This window comes from Anguilla anguilla, chromosome 1 (genome assembly GCF_013347855.1).
Source record: "Anguilla anguilla isolate fAngAng1 chromosome 1, fAngAng1.pri, whole genome shotgun sequence".
In the NCBI taxonomy this organism is placed as follows: domain Eukaryota; kingdom Metazoa; phylum Chordata; class Actinopteri; order Anguilliformes; family Anguillidae; genus Anguilla; species Anguilla anguilla.
This window is the reverse complement of record NC_049201.1, coordinates 44,364,371-44,379,984: the sequence shown is the minus strand read 5'-3', so window position 1 is coordinate 44,379,984 and position 15,614 is coordinate 44,364,371. Positions and strand designations below refer to the sequence as shown.

Here is a 15,614-nt window from a genome sequence, read left to right as displayed (position 1 = left end):
AAAGGCAGGTGTGCGTCGCAGGTCTGGTCTGGAAGCGTTTCAGAATAGCATTTCGCCGCCTGTCCTCGCGTTGTGCGTCAAACAGGAAGAGTGGCACGTGTCACCACTGCTGACACGATAGAAGTGAGCTTCACGGTTCTCTGAGAGAGGGGTCCTGCAGACGCTCGTGCGTGGCTAGAAGCTCACATCCCAGAATACTCTATCCCAATATCCCCCACCCCTCCGAACTCACAAAGCTGCTCTCTTTCACTCTCCCTGACTCTCCTGATGCGATGAGTGGCTGGGTCTCGTGCGCTGAGCGTGTGAACCTCGGTCCTCGACGCAGCGGAGTTTGTTCTGTGTCTGCTGAGAGCGCGCGGCGTGAGCGGCAGCGACGCACCTGTCAGCGCTTCATCAAAGTGCAGTTCAGCCGGCTGGGCCAGCGTGACGGCGGCCCAGCGGAGATTTCCGTTTCCGTCTCAGAGAGCAGCTGATGCCGCCGGCGGCGCGCTGACGTACCGCCAAGGGGAACCCGGGACAGCGCCACCTGTTGGCGGTTTGGCCGACCGAACTACAGCTCCGACTCACCGTGTTGTCACTTTGTGTTTCTCTCTCCCCCTCCCCCTACCCCCTTCCCTTTCGCAGCTGAAACCGAGAAAGCGACATGGGGAAGCACAACAGCAAGCTCCGCCCCGAGGTGATGCAGGACCTGCTGGAGAGCACGGACTTCACCGAGCACGAGATCCAGGAGTGGTACAAGGGCTTCCTGCGGGACTGCCCCAGCGGGAACCTGTCCATGGAGGAGTTCAAGAAGATCTACGGCAACTTCTTCCCCTACGGCGACGCCTCCAAGTTCGCCGAGCACGTCTTCCGCACCTTCGACGCCAACGGCGACGGGACGATAGACTTCCGGGAGTTCATCATCGCGCTGAGCGTCACGTCGCGCGGCAAGCTGGAGCAGAAGCTCAAGTGGGCCTTCAGCATGTACGACCTGGACGGCAACGGCTACATCAGCAAGGCCGAGATGCTGGAGATCGTGCAGGTGATTGCCGTCGCCGTCGGTTACGGTGCGTCGTCGCCGTCGTCGTCGCTGCAGCGCGCGAGCGGGCGTCTGAGCGCTGGGGCCGGTCCTTTTTAAGGCACGGGGCCGCCTGTCTGAGAGAGAGAGAGAGATCGAGCGCTCAGCCACCCGACCTGACCCCGGTAAACGAACCCTCGCGCGGCACTTTAACTTCCTGGAAAGCCGTGTGGATTTTTTCCACCGCGCGAAAGCGGCGTCCTGACGAAGGTCAAGGGGTTGGCAGCAGCCGCGTGTTTCCATGTAAGACACAAATTGATACGCCGTGAGGCCTCCCGCCATTGCATTGCTGGAACATTACCTGGCGCAGTGATTCTCAAAGCTCTACCCCCTCACTCACGATTTGAACTCCCAAACCCTGTGGGCACAAATTTGAGAGCTTGGATTACTTTCCAGCCTCCACTTCCCTAATATGTACTCAGTCGTGAATCATTTTGCTCATAATTAGTCTGGCAAAAATGAATACATTTAAAAAATCTCACAAAGTTGCATCATACTGTAAAATGTTGGCTCTAATTCTTAGCATTGCCTGTTGACATCAGTGTGTACAGGGCTTAAATTGTAACTGTAAACTGTGAACTTTATACCTTGGATTAGAACCATCCTTTTGGTTAATACATTAAGATGTGGTCTGCAATGAAAGTTGACAGGGTTTGTGTTGGAAGTTGTCATCTTGCATCAGATCAGAGGATAGGTTAGCAGACAAAACCTTGTGAAATGAACAATCACATAGCTTAATCCACACATTCATAACAGTTCCAACCCTGTATCATCCATCCAGACTTGCAAGCTGTTAAGAAGCTATTTCAGACTCATACTGTATACTCATACGGTTTGAAAGGTTTCCCCCTGATAACTTACACAGCTACTGAGTAACTGAAGAGCTCAGAAGTAGTGGCTCACTGCCTCAGCTCTGTTTAAACCACAAAGACATTCCAGAAGATTCTACAATGGCACGGCAGTGCACATAGGAACAATGCGCAGTTTCTCTTTGAGGTTCGGGCAGACTCGGAGGCAAGCGTCAGAGAGCGCAGAGCGCCGCTTGTCAGAATGGAATCCGAGCTCCTTGACGGATGCGCGGTTGTTGCTTCCTGTGTACCCCCCCCCCCCCCACCCCCCACCCCCCCCCGGTATAAATGAAAGTCCCACTCGCGCGCTCTGGGAAACTATTTCTGTCCCGCCGCGGGAGTTTGCCCCAGTTCCGCGTCGCCTCCTCCTCGTCGGCCCTCCCCTCCTTTCGGAGACGTGCAAATAGGCACCTGGACGTCGGCCGGGTGGACGACCGGGCTCGCGGTCGGGGTGTAGAGCCGGTCGCACTCTCAGCCGCCCGCAGGACCCAGATCCACACCGCGTGGAACGCCACTCGCGTACAGAGTCACAGCGTTCAGGCCACTCGCGTACAGAACCACAGCGTTCGGGCCACTCGCGTACAGAACCACAGCGTTCAGGCCTCATTGCTGGGCTTGGTTTGGCTGGGGCGGAAGAAGACCAATTGTGGCTTGCGCACTGCTTGGAATTAGTCTTAATTGATTTCGCTCTGTATTTCGGAACTGATAAAATCCTTTACACCCCTGTAGGGCAGAGAAAATTCTCTTCGTTTAATAACCAGGTGTGTCACATAAGAAATAGGAATTATTTCTGCGGAAAGAGTCAGACGCCCCCGATACAGTACTGGGAGGTGACACGTGAAAGATTAAAGTTTAATGAATATTATATTCTTTTGTACACTTAATATACTTTCTGTCAACATTCACAGCAGTAAAATTAAACGCGAAGTCGGTGCAGTCTTGATTCCAAATAAAAATTCAAAATTTGAATGTATGCCAGTCAATCTAAGGCTCACTACGGGGTGGGTTATTGAAAATGCATTCGTTCATCTATTGCAGAGGTATTCAGAAGGACATTCCCACCTACCTACAGTCTTCTATATATCCACAATGTCTTCCTCTCTGGATTTGTTTGTGGCATTCGTTTGCCGTAGCAGTCAGGACTGTTCTTAGGCCAGGACTACCTTGAAAATGGTTAAGTCAGAGGGACGAAATCAGAGGTCAGTTGGGTTGCGGATAAGGAGCGCTGCTATGGAAATAACTTGCGACCCGCTGCTAGTTTTTCGTGATTGCTGCAGCACGTTGGTGAAATATGTGTTTTCGTGCCCTTATTTGATTACAAGGTTTGCAATTTGATTTAAAATGCTGCTTCTGTCTAATTTCCATTAGCCCTAATAATAAATGGCGACTATGATGATAACATTAGCAATTCTCGGGCATTAAAAGGAAACTGATAAAGGAAACTGAAACCCCATACCTTTAAACAGATTACTACTCCCGGTCTGTTTCCATTTACTTTCTTTGATTATCAAGTCCAGCTTTGACCTATAGCTGAATAATCAATACCAGCAGGTACGGCTTCCCCGTATTATTTTGTCATGGCATTTTTCCTGTGGCGCCGGTTGGGCGTGAGCGCTGGTGCGTTCCCTGGAGCGGCTCGGGGACATCGTCCCGGGGACAGCGGCTCGGTCCTCAGGGGCGGACCCTCTGCCGAAATTTGTGTCCCGTTCTGACCTCGGGGGGGCACAGCAAGGCTGTTTAATCGCGCTCTTAATCGGTTTGCTGTCCTGCCACTTCATTACGACGATGATCCAATCTGCCTCAGATGACAAGCTGGAAGTGAGGTCACTCTTCAGATTGGACCTCGCCCCCTATTTCCTGCCCAGTTTGCCTGTCATATAATAATTCAATACTTTGAAAGGAAGGAATGGCGTGTTGCTCAATTAACCGGGGTGCGAGGTGTGATGCGGAGAAGGTCGCCTTTCATTAGGTGCCTGCCTGAAGTTCGAGTGATTAACACCTGCTTAACTCCGTCGCTTGGTGACAGCAGCCGTGGAAACCGTAAACGCCCTGTCGGTCTTGGCCATGGAAAGCAGAGCCCCGCCTCCTTTGGTGAGGCCCGGCCCTGGAGGCTTTAACGTTGAGAGAAACGGACAGCGGGGCCGCGGCGTCCGTCAGCGGGCTCTCCTCCCGGCGCGGGGGCGTCCCGCTGAGCGCGCGTACGCTCTGGCCGCCGGCTCCCGCTCCTGTGATACGGCGCACAGCGGGCTTCCCACCGCTCCGCCAGGCCGGCTTTAAGGCCGCCCCGCACGTCGCCTTCAGACCGCCCGCTGACGCGCGGAAGAAACGGCCCGAGGGCTCGAGAGGGCTGCACTCCTTCCTTTTCTCTGCCTCGTCTGGCTGTTTCTCTTTATCTCTTTCTGTTTTACTCTCTCTCTCTCTCTCTCTCTCTCTCTCTCTGGGCAGCTCACCTTGTGTAAAAATACCGACAGTGGCATGATACGCCATGGCTCATGCAGCTGCACTGGTATCTCAGTCTCTCCTCTGATTGGCCTAAAACACTGAAATTGTAACAGTCTTCTGTATGTGCTCATGGTTTCACTGGGAGCTTATCATGAGGAGGCGTGCGTGTGTGCGTGTGTGCGTGTGTGTATGTGTATGTGTGTGCATGTGTGTGCGTGCGTGTATGTGTATGTGTGCTTGTGTATGTGTGTGTATGTGTGCTTGTGTGTGTGTGTGTGTGTGTGTATGTGTGCTTGTGTATGTGTGTGTGTGTGTATGTGTGCTTGTGTATGTGTGTGTGCTTGTGCCTGTGCATATGTGTGTGTGCTTGTGCGTGTGTGCATGCGCGAGCTGGTTCCCCACAGTGATGTGGGTGAGAGACCGTATTTACAGATGGCTGTGAGTGTGGAGTGAGGCAGGGGAGTGTGTGGTAGACACACTCTACCACAGAGAGAGAGAGAGAGAGAGAGAGAGAGAGAGGAAGGGGAAGAGGGGGGAGCTGTATGATTAATACATTAAAGGCCCTGTCTCCTCTATCCGCTGCCCATATCCACTCTTATTTAGACCTCACTGTTTCTCTCTGTTCTGCGTGCTCCTTCATCACCAAGACAGATTAGCCTCTGAGGTCACAGGAAGCACTTCCTCTCAACTGCGGCGGTTGGCTGACTAGAGAAAGGAGAGTGCTTGCGCGTGAGAGAACGAGCGTACGAGCCGAAGTCTGTCAGCGAGTTTATGTTTGCGTGCGTGTGAGCCCGTCCACACTGGCACGTTTGAGTTTTGCCTTTTCGTGTGCGTGACTGAGTTTGGGTGTGCTAGTGTTTGCATTTGTATTTATGTATGAGTGCGAGTAAGGGTTTGAATGTGCGCGTGTGAGCTTGTACGGAACACACGCGGTGATGAGCAGGCTGTCGAACTCCCTGGGGACCGCAGGGCTCTTGCTTGCAGGAAGTAGTTTTCTGGAGTGTAGCTAAATGGCTGTTATTTTTGGTTTTCTCAGAAAGTTTTTCCCTTGAGAGAATCCGTCTAGCGAGTCCGGAAATGCTGTCGCTATAGCAATCAGTGTGAGTTCTGATTCAGGTGCTCCTCGTTAAGGTCACGTTTGGCACTTCCTGCTCTGAACAGCTGATCTAGAATCATGTTATCAAGCCTTCGTGTGAACACCAACCTTTATGTGAAATCAGACTGACCTAAGGTCAGGGAATTTTCTGCGCCTCTCACCAACTAGTGCGCCCCCTGTTGTGGGGGTGGAGGTACCGCGGGACTGTGGGATTGTCGGAGGCGTGTGCTTAAAGACAGGCCTGTGATTGATAGATAGAGGGGGAGGATGCACTCTGCTAGGGTCGCTGGATCGGGGAGAGGCGGTAATAGCGGTAATCAGCTACAGCAGGGGAACCGAGCCGCTCCCGTGGAAACGAGGTGGCGTTAATGGGTGTTGGGGGGGGGGGGGGGTGCGGGGGCTTATTTAAGGCTCCCACGTACAGCAATCACAATCAGCGCTCGGCCGCTCAGCTGTCAGCTCCCGCTCTCCCCGGCAGAGCCTGTCAGCGGCCCGCCTCCTCGTCAGCGCCGCGTCCGCCTCTCCGCCCGCGGCCTTTCAGCGTCCCCGCGCACGCTTCGCTGAGCTGAGGCCGCCTCGAGCCGACGGCGGTCTCAGCGCGGCTCGCGGCATCGTGTCCCCGTGTCGCTTTTCAGAGACCACACGCTGACGTCTGAGTGACTGCCTCCGTTTCCCAGCGAAAGGCAGCGAGCACAGCGAGCGCGCTCAGTGAGCGTGCACAGCGAGCGGTGTGTGGGTGGCACTCTGTGCCCGGGGTTCCGCATTTATGTTCTCTTAAAACGCTCACCCACTGCGTGAAGGCGCCTCCACCACTGCAAAGCTCTATCCAGCGCCCGTTACAGGCTGCAGCGCAGGGTGTTTAGCATGCTACGTCTGAAAGGGAGCATCGCATTCTGTGGATCTGTGTGTGATCGTGACCATGCATTTATTACGTTTAATCATAATATCAACAGCCCAATTTATCTGAAGGTCTAAACTATGTAATTTATCAAATGTGGAAATATAAATGGAATACTGTTAAAAGCAACCCTGTGGCTCTCACTGTGGGTCCCCTGATCCCAGGTTTATGAGCACTGGTCGAAGCTGTTCATTTTAGGGTGCTTTTTTTTTTGTAGACCACAGGATTATCGTGAGTGACACCCTGTTGAGACTGCAGGGTTGGGCCGCATGACGCTTACAGTCCTTCCCCCTCCCTGTGCCTTCAGGCAATCTACAAAATGGTCTCCTCCGTAATGAAGATGCCAGAAGATGAGTCCACTCCGGAGAAGAGGACGGAGAAGATCTTCCGACAGATGGACACCAACCGTGACGGTGAGTCCACCCCGCCTCCCCGCTCATCCTGGTCCAACCCCGAGAGGGCTTTTTGTGCCCTTACCAAACCGTAGCTCCTTGGTTGGCTTGCAGATCAAGTGTTGATTGGTCAAGTGATGTATATATTGGCTCTGTCAGTAGCTCAGTGGCACGCTAACGCACGCACACAAACACACACTCACACCGCTCTTCAAATAGCCTGAACAGGCTGCAGAACTCACAAATTGCCCTATAGCATGTATGTAGACCACTTTAGACTCCTTGAATGAAGGAGGCACTCCAAAAAGATGACTCCCTCTGCAGGGGATAGCCCCACTGCATTGTGGGGAAAAGAGCTGAGCCGCGTTAGAGGGGAGCGGGGGGCCTCTTGGCCTGGCTTCACAGCCGCTGAACCATGCTTCTCCCAGGCCCTCATGCTCAGGGTCATGAATCCCATTGGGACACCTGCAGTAACACCCAGAACAGCACTGCCACCTGCAGGCGGTGCAGCAGTACTGCAACTCACCACCCACAGCACTAAGACGCACATGGAAATGTGACAGAAACATTATACGCTCTGAGTCACTGTACTCGCAGCGTTAAGTGCGGTTTAGTGCAACTAAGGACAATAGCCGGTGGGCTGTTTGGGCATTTGTCACCCAGGTTCTGTTCCTGGGTCAGTGGCTTTGCCCAAGGGCTGCTTCTGCCCAAAGCCTTACACAGCCTGGAAAACAATCCAGCGTTATCAAAAACCGCAAGTGAAAATGTGAACTGTGTTAGTCGCCATGGGCAATGCAAAGTGAGGCGGAGGAGAAGCCTTCAAGCTCGAGTGAGTGAGTGAGTGAGTGATTGTCTCCTGTGCTCTGTGTCTTCAGGCAAGCTGTCCCTGGAGGAGTTCATCAAGGGGGCGAAGAGCGACCCCTCCATCGTCCGCCTGCTGCAGTGCGACCCCAGCAGCGCCGGCCAGTTCTGATCGCATGGAGGTTCCGCCGCGCTCATTGTAATTTTCTCTCATTTATTTGTTTGTGTTTATTTTTTTTTATTTGTTCTTATAATTTCTCTCTGGGGTCTTGTACTGTAAGGGCAGGCCATTATGGGGTTGCCTGGGGGCCCACACTGAACCCCACCCTCTCAGCCTGAGGACCCACACTGAACCCCACCCTCTCAGCCTGGGGTCCCACACAAAACCCCACCCTCTCAGCCTGGGGTCCCACACAAAACCCCACCCTCTCAGCCTGGGGGCCCATACAGAACCCCACCCTCTCTGCCGGGGGGCCCACACAGAGCCCTACCCTCTCAGCCTGGGGTCCCACACAGAGCCCTACCCTCTTAGCCTGGGGGCCCACTCAGAACCCTGCAAAGAATCCTACCCTCTCAGCCTGGGTCTTGTGGGACCTAAAACATACGGGGGGCTGTAATATTTTAGCATATTTTAGTGTCCAGGGGAGATTTCCAGTAGCTCCTGGTCGTTGTCATCAGGGCTTGATGATGTCACAGTGGCTTTGGTAGGGATGAGTTCGTACTGTATCTGCCAAGTTGGAACGCTGTGGGTGACAGGTAGACCGGGTCGAGCTCTGAAAAACCCTGACCTACCGTTTGTATCTGCTAGGGACAGACATTCAGAATGGCAAAACGGGTATCGCTGTTCATTCGTTTAGCTGTTCCCAAAATGTCATCCTCAATTGAATCCATCCAAAAATGCAGCAATCCTCTCAGATTTCTCATAGCTTCTCCTTTTGAAATGCAGAGGCGGAGCGATTGATCAGCTGTTATCCTAACAGACGAGTACGCCGCCCCTCCCCCCCATTGTTGCGCACTTCATCAAATAACAGCCATACAATACAGCTGCTCACAGGTGGATTACAGTGGATGTGAAGGTGCAGTGAACACAGCCTTATCAGTCACAGAAACTGAACACTGCCACTTGTGTGCCAGTCAGGGTTGGCATCGGTCACTTGGTGCCCGTCGTCATGTTTAGCGGATGAACGAAACACCGCAATGGCCTTTTTTCCTCATGGTGTCCACTTTAAGCCTGGCTGTTGTGGCCAGTAGTTCACCACCACCAGATATGCAGTCCCGCTTGTTTGATTTACTACCCATTCAGAAGAAGAGTTGAGCACTCGGGGTGATTTAACAGATTAGGGTTTTCTTTTTCCTAAGCCTCTTTATCTGTCTGAGAATTTAGACAGCTCAGCTTTTTAAAATCAGAACTTATGAAGCTGGTCCTTGTGTTGTGGTCATACTAATTCAGTGTTCTGGTATTTGGTATTTACCACCCATCTGTGAAGTGATGCAGGGCTAAAGAGAGCTTGGCACTGTGTATGCCGTCCCTATAGAAACAGGAAAACAATGACATAAGTGACTGTGTCTGTGGGATAACAGACCCCCAAATCAGTGGGCCACTGAAAGGTACATCCAAAAACCTATGAGAGAGAGGGAGCAATTTGCTGTTTACTCGGCTGGGATGACCCAGTAGTCCTCAGGATAGAGATATCCGTCTTGTCAATATCAGCGTTGGACTGCATATCCAATCTCAGACCAGTCTTCTAACACTGTCCTATCTGATCTCAGACCAGTCTCCTCACACTGTCCTATCAGACCTCAGACCAGTCTTCTCACACTGTCCTATCGGACCTCAGACCAGTCTTCTAACACTGTCCTATCTGATCTCAGACCAGTCTTCTAACACTGTCCTATCTGATCTCAGACCAGTCTTCTAACACTGTCCTATCAGACCTCAGACCAGTCTTCTCACACTGTCCTATCGGACCTCAGACCAGTCTTCTCACACTGTCCTATCGGACCTCAGACCAGTCTTCTAACACTGTCCTATCTGATCTCAGACCAGTCTTCTAACACTGTCCTATCAGACCTCAGACCAGTCTTCTCACACTATCCTATCGGACCTCAGACCAGTCTTCTCACACTGTCCTATCGGACCTCAGACCAGTCTTCTCACACTGTCCTATCGGACCTCAGACCAGTCTTCTAACACTGTCCTATCTGATCTCAGACCAGTCTTCTAACACTGTCCTATCTGATCTCAGACCAGTCTTCTCACACTATCCTATCAGACCTCAGACCAGTCTTCTCACACTATCCTATCAGACCTCAGACCAGTCTTCTCACACTGTCCTATCAGACCTCAGACCAGTCTTCTCACACTATCCTATCAGACTTCAGACCAGTCTTCTCACACTGTCCTCTCATCTCAGACCAGTCTTCTGATACTGTCCTATCAGACCTCAGACCAGTCTTCTCACACTGTCCTATCAGATCTCAAACCATTTTTTGTATATGTTTCCAATTAGTAAAATAAATGATATGCACTACATGCATGTATATGTACAGTGTATATGTAAAATAAATAAATCACTTTTTTCTTAAGGGGGAGTACATAGAGGAGTGGGAAAACTATAGAGAGAAACCAGAGAGATGATTTGAGTGCTAATGTGTTTTTAAAACTGTTCCGTGTGATTATGATCAGGGCCAGAGGGGGGTGGTTTCCTGCCTGTGTCATTATCCACACGGCTATTAGAGCCAGGCCTTTCCTATTGCCCCAGGGAACTTTACTGCCGCTAGCCCAAAGCCTTGACCTGTCCAGCTATAATATCACCCCCATGCTTGTCTGTTAAAAGATGTAAAATGAGCCAACGTTTGAGAGGCGAGGCTGGTTTAACCCTTTCATTTCCATCTGCTTGCTTTCAGTGCTTTTTGGGTTAACTCCCCCGACTCGGCGATGTGTCGGGTGTTTACGAGAAAATCTCCCTCCCCTCCCCCCGCTCTTTGGAGAAACCGATGAAGACTTGCCTTCAGACGAGAGCTGAGGACGAGGGTATGGACGTCATTTAGCCTAGCGCAGGCTAGTGCTTTCAAAGCTATAAGATACTGATAATGGGAACCCAAGCATTTGATAGAGTCCTTGAAAACCTACAGTTCTTTATTTTAAACAAAGAATGACTTGACTGGAGTTTAAGAGGTGGTCACGTGCCGATTTGAGTTTGTTCTTGTAAACCAAGGGAATAAGAGACAGAAATGTAGAACTATAGATAGATATATTCTTATATTTGGGGGTTAAGTTGTGGCATTTGTCCCACTGAAAGAATTCATTTTCTTTTTGTGTTTTTATTATTATTAATATTATGAATAATAATAATAACAGTAGTAATAATATCTATTATTGTTGTCGTTATTATTATTGTTGTTATTATTATTATATCTGTAATTTTTCTTTAAGTCATGGCAAACTTGATTCATCAGTGTTTGTTTTACATCTGTGCAAGGATTTTGAAGTTGTGTAAAAAAAGAGAGCAAGATGACCGCGCATTTTGCTATGCATATAATTTTGTACAGTTTTTTTTTGTGTTTTTTGTTGAGGATTATGCTTGCAGATGTATGTCCCATTTCATGAAGAAGCAGCCCACCCTCAAGCAATGCTCTGTCCTGCATGTGTTTGGCTATGGCAGAGAGTTCAGAATTAGCATCGGCTGTCGCTCTGCATATCGCTCGTGTTTACTGAGGCAATATTGTGCGCATGTACTGCACACGTGGGGGGAAAGGGTCAGGGGCACCACATCATGAGCTTCTGAGCGTTCTCTTTTCATCCATTCAGCTTTCATTTCATTTTTTGTGACGTTTAAAAGAAAAGAGTGGCGTCCAGAGAGAGTACATCAGGGGAAATGAAAGGATACACTAGGACTTTTCTTTTCTCTCATTTTTAAAGTACATTAATGCTTTGAATTGCAAAGTTCTCATCCTGAAACACGTGTTAGAAAGGCACTGTAAGATTGCTTGTGCTTTTTAATTTTTAAAAAAATGTGAAATGAATTCAGTGAAAAAAAGGCGGATTAGCATGAAAATAATTTTACAGGCGGAAATTTTGCGTGAAGCAGCTAAAACCTTTACATCAAATTTTAGATGTTTTAAGTGGTGCATGTGAAGCTATTTGATGTTTTTTTGTAGTTTTAAAATGTGTGTGTGAAGGGGGGGGGGGGGGGGTTATATTAACAGGTATGCATGTGTGTTTGTGTGAATATGTACATATATCAGCGGTATGTGATGACCACCAACACAGTAATGCTACAGATAACATTTCAGTGCCTGGTAAGTGTTGTAGAAACCTGTCCAAAGCTTACATGTATACATGTTTTCGGTGAAATGACAATATGTGCATTGCACAGAATATACAGCTATTTTACAATAATTATGCTTTATAAAAAAAAAAAAAGGTTCAAATTTAAAAACAGACAAGCTTCCCTGTTGACTGAAATGGGTGCTTTGTGCTCAGCAAGTGTACGCAATATTGCCAAGCCACTGAAATGTTTGTATGTGGGCACACACATGCACATGTATATTCTTCTGTGTAAGTATTGTGAGGGAACTTCATAATTGGGTGTGCCGCTTTTGTTGTGGAGTGAAGGTTGGAGCATGGTGTATGGAGCATCTGTGCTTATTTGACCCTGTTGATGACTAAACACAGGTTTACTGAGACCCCAGACCCCAGCCCACAAAGAGACTAATGAGAGGTGACATCCGGAGCTCACAAACAAATCTTGAGCTGTGGACTTCATCTCCCATCATGCTCTCTGGGAACCTTTTTGTGAGGCCCTGCTCTCCTGCCCCCGGAGCTCAGGCAGACAAAAGTACTTATTTTCCTTGAATGTAACTGTGGCTTCAAGCCCATGATCCAGCGGTTTCAATTTCTGAGATAGTCGATTGGAAACATTTGAATGTTTTTGAATAACTGCTGTTTTGTAAGTGAAATATTTTTTATTAAAAAACCTATGAAAACAAAGAACGGAATTTCAACCTCTGCAATGATTTTAAGTTTTATGCTTTTTTAAAGAAAAAAAAAATGTGGTATCAGGCATAACATTTCTGTATTACACATGATAGCATAATGTGGCAAAGTGCCAAATATAAATCAGTATTGTATAAATTTATACTGTAAAATTATCTGTCGAACAAAATGTTTGTAATTGTTGCATTTTGTAGATTTTGTATGGTAACCTGTATTTTGTGACAGTGTAGTTTCTAAACATAGGATTATGTTTTATCTTATAAAGCAACAAAAAAATCTGCCCTTTGTGTTGGTTTCGCTGTGTTTGCTATACTTGCATTTGATGTAAAATGGCAATGATGGTAAAAATGTCTTTCACTGCAACACTCTGCTGTTTGTTAGTTGTTCCAGTAAGTCAGTCAGGAGCCACTTACCCTTGGCATTCCCAGGTTTGGCCCAGTATACTAGCAGTTGTCAAGAGATACTGAAAAACATACCCATGAAGACCCTTAATCTCATTCATCCTGAAAAATGCAGGGCTAGCGGCTAGAATCCCTGTAGCCTTTCTGCAGTGACTGGATAAACCTTACACCACATTGTGTCCCTTTCTTTTTTAACATGTCACAGACTGCACATTATAAAGCCAAATTCAACCTAATTACTTTTTTAAAGACCTCTCTGTATCATATAACAGCTTCTTTACTGCAGCATATACCAGCTTTAAGCACATATAAAGGTCAACTAAAAAGCTTAAGTTCGGTGAAAGATTTGGTGCTTTTTCATGACTGTGAAACGGCATATAAAAAATTATTCTACACAGATGAAATCAGCGGATATCCAAGCAATATTTTCATGATATACCTGAAGCCTCTCCCATCAGGACTACAACAATTCCTATGTTACAAAACAAAAAGTATTATTTTCTGGTCTTTGTGAACTCAAACAAAATCATTAGCACATTAAGCTTTACATTAATATAGTTTGACAGTGAATTATTATCCATTACACTGGTTTTTCCGACCTTCACATTTTGACATTAGGTTTATTCCCATGAAACCCCTCTTTCCCTGTAGTATGTTTTCTCCACCAAACAAACCAGGTCAGTGGCAACTTCTGTCCCAAAAACATTTTTTGATGAATAAAAATACTACATAAAGCAATGATTGGCTTTAAACACAGTTTTATATCCCTGCAATACTGCAATGATGCTCCCTCAGCATCTCCATCTATGCACGCGAGGTACCATTGCTATACATATCATTCACTCCTCTGCCGAATATTGTGCTCCAAACTATTTTATGGACGTATACAAGGGCATTTTCCTGTTGGCATTTAAAAGGCATTTAGAAGTAAAAACTATACACATGTCATCAATATGTCAAAACTGTTTTGTGGTGATTTTTCCAAATCATCAGCATGGCTTTTGGTTTGTAATTTCATTGTTGATATGCCCTTGGCAGCAATTACAGGTCTTAGTCTTGGCATGTCTGTACAAGCTTTGCACATTTTGATTTTTTCACATTTTTGCATATTGATGGTGTAATGGTGTGGGGGTGTTGGAGAACCAGAAGCGACTAATATAGGGGAGCGAAAAGCTAACGCTACCGGAAGCGTTAGCCACAGAGTCCCGAAGGACAAAGGAAAGGGAACACCCGCAAGTAAAACACAAAACAAATAAGATCCTTGGGAGTGTAACTCCCGCACACAAAGGATCATAAACAACAACAAAAAACACGGAGTAAAAAGCCACTCCGAAGGACCACCTTGTCCAGCCGAAAAACTGGCTCGCGAAACCAAAAGCGACCCGTGAAAACCAGGGCGAAAAAAGAAGAGGACCAGTGGTACAGAGGCGAAGCTCTGGTACCAAACCCAAAACTGGTCTTAAAAGAAAATAGACAACTGAGTAGCAAAACTTACTCAGTGAAAAGAAAAACCTGAGACGCAGCTCAGAAACACACAAATAAAATACATTACCAGGGACAACGTCCCAGTACCCACCGGCTCACACGAGCTCAAAATAAAAGTATAACTACTCTTAAGGCGTCAGAATGCGCTCACTGCGCTAAGAGACTGAGTCGCCTTAAAAGAGGACACAGAACCAACCACAAACACAAGTCTGTAAACCGTCCTACGAGCACCTATACCAATACCGTACCGGCTTTGTGATAACGGGGTTTTACACAAAAGCGCTGATGGCTGTTCTGTCAGTGCTTATAAAGGCACCTCCCCAGGTGAAAATAATTGGGAATCAGACACCTGGAACAAATTAAGAAGTTCTCAAAGGCCGGGTGCCTTCTAGTGGCAGCACAAGGCCACTACACCCCAGAACCATGACAGATGGAAAGGAAATTTTTTTTGGTTTGTACCACAGATTTTCAGTAGGATTTAAGTGTGGGCTTTTACTGTTAGAACATTAATTTTCACTAAATTCAGATCTTTTGTGGACTGAAACAGGTTCTTGTCTAGGAAGGCAAATCTGTATTGGTTCCATACATCTACCCCTTGATTGCAACAAGCTTCCCAGTCCCTTCCCTGCCACCAACACCCTTGACAGTAGAGATGGTGCTTGGTTTGTGGAAAACATAGCACTTTGCTTTCAAGCCAAAGAGCTCAATGTAAATCTCATCATACCACAAAATATTCTAGGTCTCAGGCACATCTCAATAATTACTCACTAATAAGACCCAACAAGCCCCAGCCCCCAAATAACTCCTAGTCCCATAGTCTCTCTTTCTTTCTCCCTCCTCTTTCTCTCTGTCTTACACACACACACACACAATGTGCTTCCTTGACAGTGTTGTAACTATAAAGCGACTGAGATACAGTTTGTGCAGTTTGATACCACAAAGCCGAAAGCACATTTACTTCACAACAGATTTATGGCAGCAACACTAAACTGACAAAAAGCAGCTGGAACAAAATCCAGAATGCAGGGTGGGTATCCAGGACCTGGATTTGGAAAAGCCCTGATTCAGAGTTTGTTTTTAGCCTGGTGGCCAGGCCAAATCTCTTGTCCATATGTCACTTCAACTTGTTGTACTGCAGTCTAATTAGCCAATTAAAAAAGTCTGTTTCTCCTGCATGGTTGGCATGTGGCAAATC

At 47.8% G+C, this 15,614-nt stretch overlaps 1 protein-coding gene across 4 annotated transcripts in view; it reads left to right on the top strand.

Moving 5' to 3' along the window:
- Positions 1 to 12,813, top strand: part of ncalda (neurocalcin delta a) — an 83,155-nt gene extending 70,342 nt beyond the window's left edge. For all 4 annotated transcript variants that reach the window (XM_035427820.1, XM_035427812.1, XM_035427828.1 and 1 more), the window contains 4 exons: positions 625 to 1,021; positions 6,649 to 6,754; positions 7,609 to 7,733; positions 10,442 to 12,813. In XM_035427820.1, the coding sequence (XP_035283711.1) occupies positions 644 to 1,021; positions 6,649 to 6,754; positions 7,609 to 7,706 (582 nt within the window). In that variant the 5' untranslated portion in view covers positions 625 to 643 and the 3' untranslated portion in view covers positions 7,707 to 7,733; positions 10,442 to 12,813. The remainder of the gene's footprint in view (positions 1 to 624; positions 1,022 to 6,648; positions 6,755 to 7,608; positions 7,734 to 10,441) is intronic.
- Positions 12,814 to 15,614: the final 2,801 nt, after the last annotated feature.